The sequence below is a fragment of the Microcaecilia unicolor genome, chromosome 8, assembly GCF_901765095.1.
Source record: "Microcaecilia unicolor chromosome 8, aMicUni1.1, whole genome shotgun sequence".
Lineage (NCBI taxonomy): Eukaryota > Metazoa > Chordata > Amphibia > Gymnophiona > Siphonopidae > Microcaecilia > Microcaecilia unicolor.
The window spans coordinates 180,065,664-180,080,462 of record NC_044038.1 but is presented as its reverse complement, the minus strand read 5'-3'; the positions used below and the strand labels follow the sequence as shown (position 1 = coordinate 180,080,462).

Below are 14,799 nucleotides of genomic sequence, written 5' to 3'. Positions count from 1 at the left end.
CAGGCGGGAGGGGGGAGTGGCAGCGATCTCGGGGGGGGGGGGGTGAAGGACGGCACAGCTCATCATTTTTTTTTTAAATATATAGTGAAGGACGTCCATAAAGGACGTCCTTGGCATGCGCAGAGCAGCCAGCATAATGCTTGGCTGCTCTGTGCATGCTCGACCGGCCGCCTGTTTAACGATGGAATAGAGAATGCAAGTGAGCTGTAACGAGCAGCTCATTTGCATTCCTATTCCTTGATGCATGCCTGTTCCTTACCGATTCGCTAAGGGAATTGGTAAGGAAAGGGCTTTAACGAGTCTTTAGTGCATCTTGCCCTGGGTGGGGTGCCTCCAGGGCCAGACTCCCTAGTCCTTCAGCTCCACCAAGGGCCAGGTTTTCAGGATATCCTTAATGCATGTGCATGAGAGAAATCTGCATTCAGTGAAGATAATGGCATGCAATTCCCACCCCTTCCTGCTGTGTACCAGGCACTAGAACAGCCCAGCCATGTCTCAGCATCTGGCACTGGCAATTTATCAGTGAAGACTGGGTGGATGGAAAGGGTGGGGTTTATGGTAGTGCTTGAGTTCAGTTGGGGCTTCTCTATTAGTGGGGATTAGACAGGGGCGGGGCTTGTGCTAAATCAATGACTAGGAGGGGTTAGGTGGGGCTTGTAGCTCTCTGTGGTGGAACATTTATTCAAAGCAGTGGGGGGGGGGGGGGGGGGGGGGCTGTGGCGTTTTGAAGAACCAGAGGGATTGGGTCAAGGAGGCTTTAAGAAAAGAGACAACGCCATGTCCCCTGCACAACCACAATATTGGTGTACCCTAAACAAGCAAGCTATCAGCTTATGGATATATACAGAACTGTCACTTGAGGTTAAATTATCTAGATTGTAAGCTCTTTGAGCAGGGACTGTCTTTTGTGTATGGTGTACAGCGCTGCGTATGTTTTGTAGCGCTATAGAAATAAGTAGAAGTAGTAAATTATTATTTTTTAAACCTCTAAGGGGTGATGAAACTCCTATTGGTGCCCGTGGCTGAAGGCCATGCGAGTTGCGGTCCTGCTGGAGTGGCAAACTTGTTTTTGGAGCTGCAAGAGGCTTGTATTTTGTATGAGGCATCTTTAAGAAAGGCCATGGCTTTCTGCCTGTGCCTTGGAGCCGAGTTGCGGGGACTTCTGTGGATCCAAAAACAAGTCCGCCGCTCCAGAACACTCGCAGCAGCTGCAGGATAGTGGCTGATGCCACAGGCCCCAACCCCCAGGAATTAAAAAAACAAACAACAACAACAAAAATTGAGTTACAGAGCAGTTAAGAGTATCATCAGGCTTCTCAATGCAATTTATAACAGTTAAGTTAAATCCATCAGGAAACAGGATATCTTCACTGAAATGTGGCCATTCTATGAGCACAAAAAATACAGTTTATTACTACTATTTCTACCAGCTACAAGTAGAGGAGTGTGGTAGCTGTATTAGTCCACTCTTAAGGTTATCAATAGAAATCAAATAAAATAAAACATGGAAAAGAAAATAAGATGATACCTTTTTTATTGTATTAAGTTATGTCCAATAAAAAAGGTATCATCTTATTTTCTTTTCCATGTTTTATTTTACCAGCTACAATAATTTTTATGCTGGTTTAGTGATTTCCAAGCTGTCAAAAAAAAAAAAAAAAAAAAAAAATCAAACGTAGGTAGGCCTAAGCGGTTGCTATTATTTTTATATAGAAATATTTTTGTCATCATAAGCAAACAAAGGCATATACTGCAACAGTGAAATCCAGAAGACAGCACTGCTAACAAAACAAGCTCTCTGGAACACTGATAACAAACATTTTGAATATAAACCCCCCCCTCGCCTCGCCTCTTTCATAGACCTCTGGAAAATTCCCCAAACCACCCCCATCTCCTCCTAACAGTGAGAAGCAAGGAGGGTTTACTAAAGCAATATACACCTCACAAGTTTCCTATTTGTTTTGAACAGCATCGGTGAATGTTTACTAGGGTCACTCAATATGGCGTAAAGCTCCACCCACTGGCTTCAGCACGTAGAATGGACTAGATAGGTTCATGCTGTTTTCTGCTATAAAATCTCAGGCTGGGTTGAATTGCAATTAAAGAGGGAGTGGGCGTGGCTTGGGCGCTCTGTCAGTGCAGGGCGGGTTTGTGCCTCTATGTGGGCTGTACTGGGCGCGCCTCATGGCATTAGTCTGGTTATATGGCCCTGTAGGCGAGTGCAGGGCGTGGCTTGTGCTGTTCAGAATGGGGGGAGGTCACGGATTGGGCGGTGTTTGTGAGTCAGTGTGGGCGGTACTGGGCGTGCTTATGGCTCGCTGAGCATAAGAAAGTAGGTGTGGTTTGTGGCGCTCGTTGGTCAGGGATTGGGCGTGCTGTGTGTGGATGATCCTGGGCGTGGCTTGTGGCGTCGTGAGGGCGGCTCCGGCCGTGGCTTGTGGCGTCGTGTGGGCGGTGCAGGGAAGGCTCAGGCAGGCTGCGCTAAACGCAGGTGGAAGTGAGTTGTTCGGGCGAGAGACTCCGCGTGTTGCGGGTCGTTCGGGGAGCGCCGGAGCGGCAGGCGAGGGGGTGGTTGTCCGGTGTGGGACCCATGGCTTTCGCCAATTTCCGGCGCATCTTGCGCTTCTCCACTGCTGAGAAGCGGAGGACCCGGGAATATGAGCACGTGCGGCGGGACTTGGACCCCAATGAAGTTTGGGAGATCATCGGAGAGCTGGGAGACGGCGCCTTTGGCAAAGTGTACAAGGTACGGTGAGGGCAGGGTGGGGGAGAGGGGTGCGGTGCATCCGTGGGCCTCTGTCCTCCTTGGACTGGTCCTGCAGCTTCTTGTCAGACCTCCCGGTCCCTGCTCTCTGCTGCCGCCTCCGCCTCCCCCTCTTTCCCTTCTTCTAGTTTGATGATGTTCTCAGATCGCGAATTTGCACCTCATTTCCCTCTTCCCAGCCTGAGGTTGATTTGCTGGTAGTTATTGTGGCGCTTAATCTTGTTTTTTTATTTACATGTCGAAAGTTTACCATTTCTTTTTTTAATGTTTGATAAAACCAAAGGGGAGCATGAGGGCCCTAAAAAAACCGAGGGGGGTGTCTTAAGTTGGAAGACAGCTCAAAACTAATCCAAGTTGTTAAAACACACGGGGTTTGTGAAAAATTGTAAGAAGACCTTAAGAAAGTGGAAGACTGGGCATCCTAATGGCAGATGAAATTTAATGCGGACAAATGCAAAGTGATGCACATTGGGAAGAATAATGCGAATCAGAGTTACCTGATGCTAGGGACCACCTGTAAGGGGAGGGGTCAGCACCCAAGAAAAAAAATTCTATTCTGTTCACATCGTTTGTATTCCATCTTTAAGCAAAGATGCTAAGCAGGTTACACAATGGGGCTGTTTCAAAGCACTTACACTTACAAAGTTCCATAAATTATTATATAACTTTGTAAGTCTGAGTGCTTTGAAAATACACCTCTAATAGTCACTTCTGATTTGAAGGAAATCACATTTACAGTGAAAGTTACAATCTGTGTTATAGCCACAAGAGAGAAAAGACAATAAAAATCAAGATAATGAAAACATGAATTTGTAAGGCTTTACAAAACTGTAGCTATGAAGTAATCTGTCATATTTTAACAGAATTATTCAACATTTTAGTGCTTTGATAAACAAAAGAGCATTCCCAAACTGACTTTAACTTCAAATTTTTGATTGAATGATATTCCAAAGTTAACTTAGAGCTACTTCTCAAAGAATTGATAAGACCAGGGTTACATTTTCTGATCCCATTATGAACGATATACTGAAATCTTCTGCTCAGTGTCTGGTGACAGCAAAAAAAGCAAACTAGATGCTAGGAATTATAAGGAAAGTGATGGTAGAGAGAAATTTATAATATTCTTTAGTATTTATCGTTCCATTGTGCAACCTCACCTCGAGTATTCAATTATGGGTGCAGTATCTTAAAACAGATATATAAGGAATTAGAAAAGGGTCAAAGAAGAGCGACCAAAATGATAAAGGGGAAGTCACCCCACTCCTCAAAAAAACCTTCTCTGGATCCTACCTCTCCTTCCAACTATTGCCCCATCTCCCTCCTTCCTTTCTTATCCAAGTTACTAGAACGTGCTGTCCACTGTCGCTGCCTTGACTTTCTTTCTTCTCAACCTATTCTTGATCCACTCCAAGCTGGATTTCGTCCCCTTCATTCAACTGAAACAGCACTTACTAAAGTCTCCAATTATCTATTCCTGGCTAAATCCAAAGGGCTCTACTCTATCCTCCTCCTTCTCGATCTTTTTGCTGCCTTTGATGCTGTTGATCACAGCCTACTCCTTGACACGCTGTCCTCACTTGGATTTCGGAATTCTGCTCTCTCCTGGTTCTCTTATCTCTCACAGCGTACTTTTAGTGTATACTCTGGTGGTTCCTCCTCTTCCTCTACCACGCTTTCAGTGGGTGTACCTCAAGGATCTGTTCTAGGACCTCTCCTTTTCTCCATCTGTACTTCCTCCCTTGGTGTTTTGATCTCATCACACGGCTTTCAGTATCACCTTTATGCTGATGACTCCCAGATCTACCTCTCCACACCAGTAATCTCGGCAGAAATCCAGTCCAAGGTATCTGCCTGCCTCTCTGACATTGCTGCCTGGATGTTTCACCACCACCTGAAACTCAATATGTCCAAAACTGAACTCCTTGTCTTTATTTATTTATTGCATTTGTATCCCACATTTTCCCACCTTTTTGCAGGCTCAATGTGGCTTACAATACAATCTTCCCTCCTAAACCAACCTCTCCCCTTCCCCCATTCTCTATTTCTGTCGACAACACGCTCATTCTTCCTGTCTTGTCTGCTTGCAACCTTGGGGTCATCTTTGACTCCTCCCTCTCCTTCTCAGCCCATATTCAACAGATTGCTAAAACCTGTCGTTTCTTCCTTTATAACATCGCCAGAATTCGCCCTTTCCTTTCTGAACACGCTATCAAAACCCTCATCCACACTCTCGTCACCTCTCGCTTAGACTACTGTAACTTGCTTCTCTCAGGTCTTCCACTCAGCCATCTCTGTCCTCTTCAATCTGTTCAAAACTGCAGCACGACTAATATTTCGCCAAAGTCTTTATGCCCATATCAGCCCTCTCCTGAAATCACTTCACTGGCTCGCTATCCGTTTCCGTATACAATTCAAGCTCCTCTTATTGACCTATAAGTGCATTCACTCTGCAGCCCCTCACTACCTCTCCACCCTCATCTCTCCCTACACTCCTTCCCTTGAACTCCGTTCACTAGGCAAATCTCTCCTAGTTGCGCCCTTCGCCCTTCTCCTCCATCGCTAACTCCAGACTCCGCTCCTTCTATCTCGCCGCACCTATTGCTTGGAATAGGCTTCCTGAGCCATTACGTCTAGCTCCATCCCTGGCTGCCTTCAAATCCGGGCTAAAGGCCTACCTGTTTGATGCTGCTTTCAACTTCTGACTTGTAACTTTTATCTTATCCTTATGTGTCCTCCTGTCTGTCCTTCCCTTATCCTTTTTGGTCCTGTCTGTTTGTCCTGATTTAGATTGTAAGCTCTTTTGAGCAGGGACTGTCTTTCTTCTTCATGTTCAATTGTAAAGTGCTGCGTACGACTGGTAGCGCTATAGAAGTGATTTATAGTAGTAGTAGTCCTCTCGTATGAGGAAATGCTAAAGAGGTTAGATCTTTTCAGCTTGGAGAATAGATGACCGAGGGGAGATAAGATAATAAGACAGGATAAAACACACATCCAAGAGCATCCAAACTAGATACAGGTACCCAAGACAGAAAAATGACCTTTTCCTCCTTGAATCAACTTCCCCAAAAGCAGCAGTAAAGAAACCACTTAAGCTGTTAGGAAGGGGAAAGGGACTTGATGTACTGCCTTTCTGTGGTTTTTGCAACTACATTCAAAGCAGTTTACATACTATATGCAGGTACTTATTTGTACCTGGGGCAATAGAGGGTTAAGTGACTTGCCCAGAGTCACAAGGAGCTGCAGTGGGAATCGAACCCATTTCCCCAGGATTAAAGTCCGCTGTACTAACCACTAAGCTACTCCTCCACAGTCTGGATTCTAAGTTAAAAAAGAAAAAATGCCCCAACACGTGTGACTTCCCGGTGGGCTTGAGACAATACCGGTATCACATACTTATGATTCCAGGCAGACCTTAATGCACACATAACTGTACCAATTTAGCAAGAGATGGAGGGGGGGGGGAGAGACCTGTCATAAGAAGCAGTATGGGTCAATACCAAGATCTTAAGTTTGCATCTATAGCGTGTAGAGAACCACATGGAGAGGGGAGACATAACTCTTGATGATACCACTTGTGGAGAGAGCACATCTGCTAGCATCATGAGCCGTCTGTTAAATTTAACAAGTGATATTGAGTCCTTTTGTTCTACATGTTTTATGATTCAAACCCTGAGGCCATGTTGGGCCTTTTCTTTGGGTCAGGTTTACCACTTGCAAATAAAGTTTTGGACGCTGTTTATCTGTGGTTTGCCTTGGTTATTTGGTTTATTTCCACTTCCACCTTTGCTTTGTTTCTTGACTTTTCCTGTGGAAGGTGTGTGGTTTTTAAGCCCCATCCCCCAAAAGTTTAAAATTTAAGTTGGTAACTGAAACAATGGACAGTTAGTGAGGTGCTTGAGGTCACAGCGAGAAGCAGAATTTGAACCTTACAGTGAATCTGAGTGTCTTCTGAAACTGTTCGATTTGCTTTTGGTTAAATTTCAGTGATGAAAACGGTGGTTAGATGCTTTATATTTACTAAAGTGTGTGAGTCATTTAATGTTAGTTAATATGGGATTGTAAACAAAGTACCTTCACAGTTTTTAACTTTACAGGGAAAATGGGGTCCATCAGCATTCAAAGAACGAAGCAACAGTATGAACCTTGCTCAATATTTTGAGTAAAAAAATCACAAAGATAAGGAAAGGTTTAGACAATTCAAATCCCATAATTGATATTGAAAGATACCTTGATGACATCACATGAGACTATCAAAGCAAATAGAATTTGGTCCCATTTCAGCATTCCATCTCATTCTTGTACAAATATTCTCGTTCTTACTGTACTTTAGATATATGCCCAAATTACGTTTTATCAAATGCCCTAACTCATTCATCGACCACTTTCATAGCTACATAGCCTACATATTCACTAACAGCATTTTCCCTATAGAAAATGGCAACGTTATCCTGACACCCATTCCTAAAAACCCTCTTCCCAAGGTCAATGATCTAACAAATTATAGACCAATTGCATCAATTTTCTTGTTCATGAAAATACTGGAGGGTCTAGTAGCTAAACAACTTAATGGCTTACTTGCCACATTTCCTTGCTACATAACTCACAATCTGGATTTAGGCCCACCTATAGCACAGAAACTTGCTCACCACACTTAAATCAAATTTTAGGACTAGTGAGCACTGGAAAGAAAATTACCATTCTACAATTTATGTTGAGTGTCATTGATCACAAAATACTACTAACTTTATTAGATAACATGGGTATATGCGATGCTGTTTATGAATAGTTTGAGGGCTTCCTAAAATCTAGGACATATCAAGTCAATGTCTGGTAATACCTCTCCAATTCGGACCCCTAGTTGTGGAATCCCTCAGGGCTCGTCTGTTTCACTTATCCTCTTCAACGTTATCATGGAGCCTCTATAGCAGTTCCTTGAAGCCAAGGGTTTCAAGTCATTTATGTATGCCGACAATGTCGCCATCTATGTTCCATTAAATAATCAAATTAAGAATATCTTAAATACTATCCAAGAGATACTGGACTTGATGGAGAATTGGGCATCCACTTTTCACCTCAAATTAGACACAAAACCAAATTTCTAGTAGTGTCCAATTCTTATAGCAAACCAGAGTTCAGTAGTGTTACCGTCAATCATACAACCTATCCACTAGAGCCCAAACTTATAATATTAGGGGTCATCATAGATCAATTCCTGACCTGTGAGGATCAGGTTAACTCCGTAATTACTAAAGCTTATAAGATCCTCTGGAGACTAAAAAGAATCAGGCCTTTCTTTCCAAGGTCTACTCTCTGCATTCTCATGCAGTCTTTGTTGTCACAACTAGATTACTGTAATGCTATGTACTTAAGTTTGTTTAAATGAATGTCTAGTTAAACTTTACTCAGAACACGGCCGTTAGGCTTATTTTTAGAATTTCTAGATTTGATAGGGTATCACCCCTTATTACATTGGCTTCCCATAAAGGTTAGAATCATTTTCAAAGTTTGCACCTTTATAAGATCATCTATGGTCTAGCAACCGACTATATGTTAGATATGGTAGAACTTCCCCCTGACAATGCTATTCGAGGTACTAGAGATGATCTTCTGTTGCATTTTCCTTGCTATAAGAATATCAAATATAAGTTAAAGATTTCTCTCATTTGGACACCAAATGGTGGAACTGCATCCCGAGAGATGTTAGATGTATAAGTAACTACTTATCCTTTCATAAATTTCTGAAAGCTTTCTTATTCAATAAGCTTTTGTCCTAAGTAATCAGTTGCAGATATATATAGTTCTTTACTGGGTCTAAGCCTGATATTGCTTTGTTAATTTTCTTTGCAGTCTAGTCTAACTTATAATTTAGCATTTCTCTGTTTCTAAATTACTATCTATCATTGCATACTATCTGGTTAATTTGTAAGCCACATCGAACCGGGCTATTTATTTTTGTCCTAAGTAATCAATTGCAGATATAGTTCTTTATTGGGTCTAAGTCTGTTATTGCTGAGTTAATATTCTTTGCAGTCTAGTCTAACTTATAATTTAACATCTCTCTGTTTCTAAATTACTATCATTGTATACTATCTGGTTAGTTTGTAAACCACATCAAACTGGTCTATTTATTATTTTTTTTAAGTAATCAATTGCAGCTATAGTTCTTTATTGGGTCTAAGTCTGTTATTGCTGAGTTAATTTTCTTTGCAGTCTAGTCTAACTTATAATTTAACATCTCTCTGTTCCTAAATTACTATCATTGTATACTATCTGGCTAATTTATAAGCCACTTCGAACTGGTCTATTTCCGGATATTGATGGATATAAGCAGCAATAAATAAATCGGGTCCCCCCCCCCTTTTTCTTTTTTAATTTATATGGCACGTTTCTGTATGGGAAGTGAAACAAGTGTGATGCTGCAGAGCTAGTTCACTCACTGGGAAGTGGTGTGTCTTTATCTGTGAGCCCCAGCCTGTGCTCTTCTGAACACTTTCCCCACTGATAAGTTAGTGGCAGGGTGTGGGCATAATTATTGCTCACTGTTCATATAAACTGTGGTTTTATGATCGTAGCTTGATTACAGATGTGAAGTGGGTAAGGAATGGGCTGTGCTTGATCCAGGGGCCTCTGCAGATGTAATTTTTAATGGCTTCTTTTGTAGTGGTCAGTGCAAAGTAAGGCAAAAGGGCTGTAGTTTTAAATTTTGTATTCAGTGAGCTGCCATGGTTCTAGGTATTCCGTCAGACTTTGCACAACAGTTGTATTTCCTGCCTACCCCCTTTGCTGAAGGGGCTGCTGTGTGTGAGCCCAGCTTGATAGCTGAGTTCCATTGCTGAGTTGGATTCTGGGACCAGCTCTTGTGGGCTGGGGTTGCTAGAGAGGCATTTTCAGTCATTGCTCAACAGTGGTACCTAATGGCCATGTGTAAGGCCCATGATTGCAGGTGTCTGGAAGGAGCCCAGGACTGTCACTGATTGAGCTGAGGTCCTTCGTTGGAGCTGGGGAAGCTCAGCTTTGGTTCTCTAAAAAGAAGTTAGTACAGTGCAGGATGCAGAACTGACATTCAAGCCAGTACTGGAGGTAGAAACTGTCTCCTCTTTAAGATGTGATGGTTCAGTACAAAAATGTTTTTCCTTGACATCCAAATGCACATTCATAAGAAAGAGAAAGCCCTGTGTAGAACCAAGGTGAACTGGAGTTCAAGAAGTAAAGGGGAAAGATGAGACGTGCTTGGATCGTCATTTTTTATGACAAACCTTGTTTTGGGAATTTCAACATTTGGATTGCATATTTGGTATTAAAAAGCCCTTAACAATAATACAATAACAATAATACTTGAGATTTCTGGCACTATGAAAGTGACAGTCTGGCATGTTTGGCTCTGCTCCCTAGCACAGACGGGCATCTTTTTCAGGAGCACTAAGTAGAGGGTTGCTTCAGGATGTCTTTCAAGAAGTGGTCCCTTGTTTCCAAGCAGCTCACTTTTAAGGTGTAAAGCCCATCACTGGTTTCAGACTGACAGCAGCTTTTAGCACCACCTCTGTTAATGGAGCATCTCCAGCCTGGTGAGAAGCTTGAATTTAGAGTGTTTAGTGTGAATCGGTAAAGGTCTAGCAAAAGCAGTTCTTGGGATAGTTTCAAGGGGAGATATGATAGACATCTTAAATACCTATGCGGCATAAATGCACAGGAAGCAAGTCCTTCAATTGAAAGGAAGTTCTGGAACTAGAGGGCATAGGATGAAGGTGAAAAGGGGATAGATTCAGAAGTAAACCTGAGGAAACACTTCTGGTGTATTTGTGGAACAGCCTCCCAGTAGAAGTGGTGGAGATGAAAATGGTATCTGAATTCAAGAGAGCTTGGGCAAGTACATAGGTCTCTAAGGGAATGATAGATTAGGTGGTGTAGCCGGGCAGACTGGACAGCCATATGGTCTTTATCTGCCTTCATTGTTCTGTTTCTTTGATATTAATCTCCTAATTCATGCAGGGGAAAACTTGAGCTGTACCCCATTGGGCATTGCTGCTGTTATAAGTCCAGATCTCCTAGGTACCTATGTTTCCAATCTTTACAGTTTGTACAATTAGAAAAGGATACGGGGCTAAGATGGTTCCTTACAGGTCAGTGCAAGCTAGGTTTGTGGGGTGGTGGTGGGCTACAGCTCCTCACAGCTTCCTCTAGTGCTACAGGAAAGGTTCACCATCCGGGCTGTCCTGTTGACTTGTGACTTCATGGTAACAATGCTTAAACCTCTTCAAGGCAAAGGAATGCGCAATGAAGCCACATCAGCATTACACTCCTGCATGTGTCTGGCCTCTGCCTAAGTTTGCTGATTTCTGTGTTAGGAACTGTCAGCTTGGACTGTGCTTTAATTAGTATGTCAAAGCTGCATTGCTCTGGGAACGCGCTTCTGAAAGGACCCCGTTTTCAGCTTCATTTCAGTTCACATTTCTTAACTATAATATAGCATTAAATTCAGCTCCTGCATATTATTTCATTTATTAATGGCCACAGCTTGGAATAAGTTCATTTAAAAGCAGGTACCCCTTGGCGAGATCCCTATAATATACCTTAATAACAATTGCTTATCACCATACAGAACTGCTTCATGGATGGCAGTCTTCATCCAGTGTAAAGGAGTTTATAATTGGGGGTGGGGGGGGGGGGATGGCAGCTAGTGTAACCTGTCAACTGATTCTCCCTTGAGAGAGCAGCGTTCACCATTAAACTATCGGAATCACGGCTGGGATTAGGAGAGTGCGCAGTTGGCCTCGTGTTAAACATAGAAAAATGAAGGTAGATAAAAACTGTGTGGCCTATGTGGTCTTCCCATCCATCCTTCCTGTCCCTTAGAGATCCTCAGCGCTTGTCCCAAGCATTCTTGAATTCAGATAGTCTTTGTCTCCACCATCTCCACTGGGAGGCAATTTCACACATCCACCAACCTTTCTGCAAAGAAGTATTTCCTTAGGTTACTCCCAAGTCTGTCTCCTTTGACCTGTGATTGAATTAAAGCAGCCCAGCATGCTGATAGCGTGAGTGTGTTTTCTTTCTGAGATTCTTTTCCCTTTCTGTAGAAAAGTTAGGGCCTCATGCTCAGAAGTAAACACACTAGAGACCATTAGCACCCAAATATGGCACATAACCATTATACTTCCATTGAGGAAATCTAGACTACCCCAACTTGACATTTCGTCCTTTAGATTGTAAGCTCCTTTGAGCAAGGACTGTCCTTCTTTGTTAAACTGTACAGCGCTGCGTAACCCTAGTAGCGCTATAGAAATGTTTAGTAGTAGTAGTAAATAGCACCCCCATTTACCAGAGCAATATGTTCCGAGGTCCTCACAGCGGGAAACAATGAGCATGGGAAAGAACAGCACAAATAGCATGCCGATGTAGGCAGAAGAATGTAAATGAGGTAATCTCGTATTCCCTTCGATGCTAAGAGAACAGCGCGCTTCACAAGAGTGCCTTTACCAGTGGAAACCCTGCGCAAGCTTGTAGTTCGTGTTAGGGTGTCTGAATCCTGTAACAGTCCATTACTACAAGCAGATCAGCCAGGTGCTAATATTACACGACATTTCTGCTGCAGGGAAAATGGGGAATGACATCACTGTCTCCTCCCCTACTCCCCCCCCCCCCCCCCCCAGAAGAGAGCCTCACCAGTTATTCACAAAGAAGTAACTGCGCAACTTGAATTTGGAATTGTACGTGGAAGGGTAGCGGCTTTTGATGTCCTCCCTGCCAGTCTCCACTCCTTAGTGCAGGCTCCCCCCCCCCCCCCCCCCCCACTTTGACTGGGTAAGCACACGAACTTGGCTTAACACACATCTCGGAGGCCCCCTTAACTTAATGCTTAACGCACAACTTTTGAGTGCATGCGCCAGGCACAGTCCTCCCCCTTAACTTCCTAGTTCTCCACGCTTACAACGCACCTGTATTTGTATGCTATTAGCGTTGAGCTTTAGGAAGTTGTTTTGCTGTGCTGGTCTGGCAATATTTTTACAGCGCCGGAGTTTTGAGTAGCTTAGCATAACATTTGTTTTATATTAGCACATTGGTTTTTTTGTTTTGTTTGTTTTTTTAGTCAAACCCTTTGAGTTACCCTTTTTGTGTGTGAATTGTGAACATAACATGAAAGAAGTTACCCTCTCTCTTGTGCCTTGCTGTTTGGGAGATTCTCTGCTGGAGATTTCAGGTTCAGTTCACAAGCCCTGTATTAGAACATTTTGGGGGGGAGGGGAATAGGGAGGAAGAGGGACTCCCCGGCTATTGGGCAACATCTGTGGACTAGTTATTGCCCAACTTCCAGTTTATGCCAGGGAGAGGATTAGAGAACAGACAAAAACAGACTCAGAGCTCCACAACACAGCATTTAGAATTCAGCAGTCTTGGTACCCTTTTGGGATTCCACCTCAATCCCCTCTCCCCCCCCCCCCCCCCCCCCCCAAAATAAAAAAAATCACACTGCCATTTCCAAACACATGGCAGCAGATGCTGAAAGACTGCTGGGTTCATTTACGGTGACATTCCTAACTGCAAAGCTGTCGTGCTTTTGACTGTTGCATCACAGAGGTCCAGAATGTCATTTTCCTCATTACTTTCCTCTGAAAGCAGTCCTGGAATGTGCCTCTCTGCACTGGTACTGAAAGCAGCAACTTGAAATCTTCCCTCTTGTACTTGTTACACAGCCCCGATTTCCCCCTTTAGCCACCGGTTTTCAGATGTGAGGCTTCCCACTACACAGTTGTAGGAAGGAAACATGCCAACTGCAGACTGTACAGCCTTGCAAGAGATTTCGACGTTCCCTGCTTTTGGTTTGATCGTATTTAGATTCTTTACCGTTCGAAACCTCGTGTACAATTTTCAAAATGTTTTTGATGTTGCAAAAGAAGAAATGCATTGGAGGGACAGGGCGAAACAGATTTGTCTGTGTTTGATTAGCGTCTCGAACTTGTGTGGCAAGAAACAGCATAATATTTAACTGCTCCTAAGGCCATCACATTGCCTCTGTATTTCTGCTATGTGACATTCAGCTCACATCTGCTCACAGATCTTTGATAAATGCCATTTAACACAAGCAGACACATGGGGACCACAGACTAGGCCTCTCTCACGACCCGCATTGATGACATGCGCTAATCTAAACTTATGAATCTTGCATTTTCTTACAGGGACTCTTTAAAAGTTTATACTTGTAATGTGGAGAGGGCATATGAACTAGCTGTGAAAGTTCGTGGCTTTATCAGCAGGCTCTTTTCCTTGGGGAGTCAGTGTTGAGTCTTGTGAGGTGGGTGGAAGAATGTTACTGTGCTGGGCGCAGGGAATTAAATGGTTTAGAAAGAGGCCTTTATTTGCCAGTCCTTTAAAAAAGAAAAAAAAAACCACAGGAGGAGGGCACGCCTCGCATGCGATGCCTTGAACTAAATTATCACATGGTTTATAATTACAGACATTCTCCTTTCACACTCCACTTTGGTGAAATGTCCCCTCTCTTTGTTGGAGAGTTTTCTAGATTCTTGGTTTTCCCACCCTTCCCATGTGCCTCTTTCAGGTTTATTTTGTACTGCAGAAGGAATTGCCAGAACAGAAAAATTCAACAAACAAACAAAATAAAATTAAAAACCCCTGTGTCTATTTGAAAGATGACCAGAAGAGGTGCTGAGCACTTCCAGAGCAGGCAAAACTTCACTGGTAGAATATTTGCTGGAAAATTGCTTTTAAACTTGGGAAAGGTAGACTTGGAGTTAAATAGGTAATGTCAGTGTCTTAAGCAGTGGCGTAGCTACGGGAGCCTGGGCCCCCCTGCTGACGACCCTCTCGACCCCCTCCTGCCGCCAACCCGCCGTCGCCTACCTTTGCTGGCAGGGGACCCCAGCCCCCGGCAGCCGAGGTCCTCGACGGCAACAGCGGGAGGGGGGGGTTGAGAGGGTCGGCGGGGGAGGGGGTCAAAGTTGTTGGTGGTGGTGGCGGGGGAGCTAAAATGTGCCCCCCTCACCTCGGGCTCTGGACCCCCCTCCCGCCAAAGTCTGGCT

The 14,799-nt window shown here is 43.6% G+C and overlaps 1 protein-coding gene across 1 annotated transcript in view; it reads left to right on the top strand.

Moving 5' to 3' along the window:
* Window positions 1-2,428: 2,428 nt before the first annotated feature.
* Window positions 2,429-14,799, top strand: part of STK10 (serine/threonine kinase 10) — a 92,256-nt gene continuing 79,885 nt past the window's right edge. Inside the window, exon 1 of the mRNA XM_030211855.1 lies at window positions 2,429-2,746. Within this exon, the coding sequence (XP_030067715.1) occupies window positions 2,591-2,746 (156 nt within the window). The 5' untranslated portion in view covers window positions 2,429-2,590. The remainder of the gene's footprint in view (window positions 2,747-14,799) is intronic.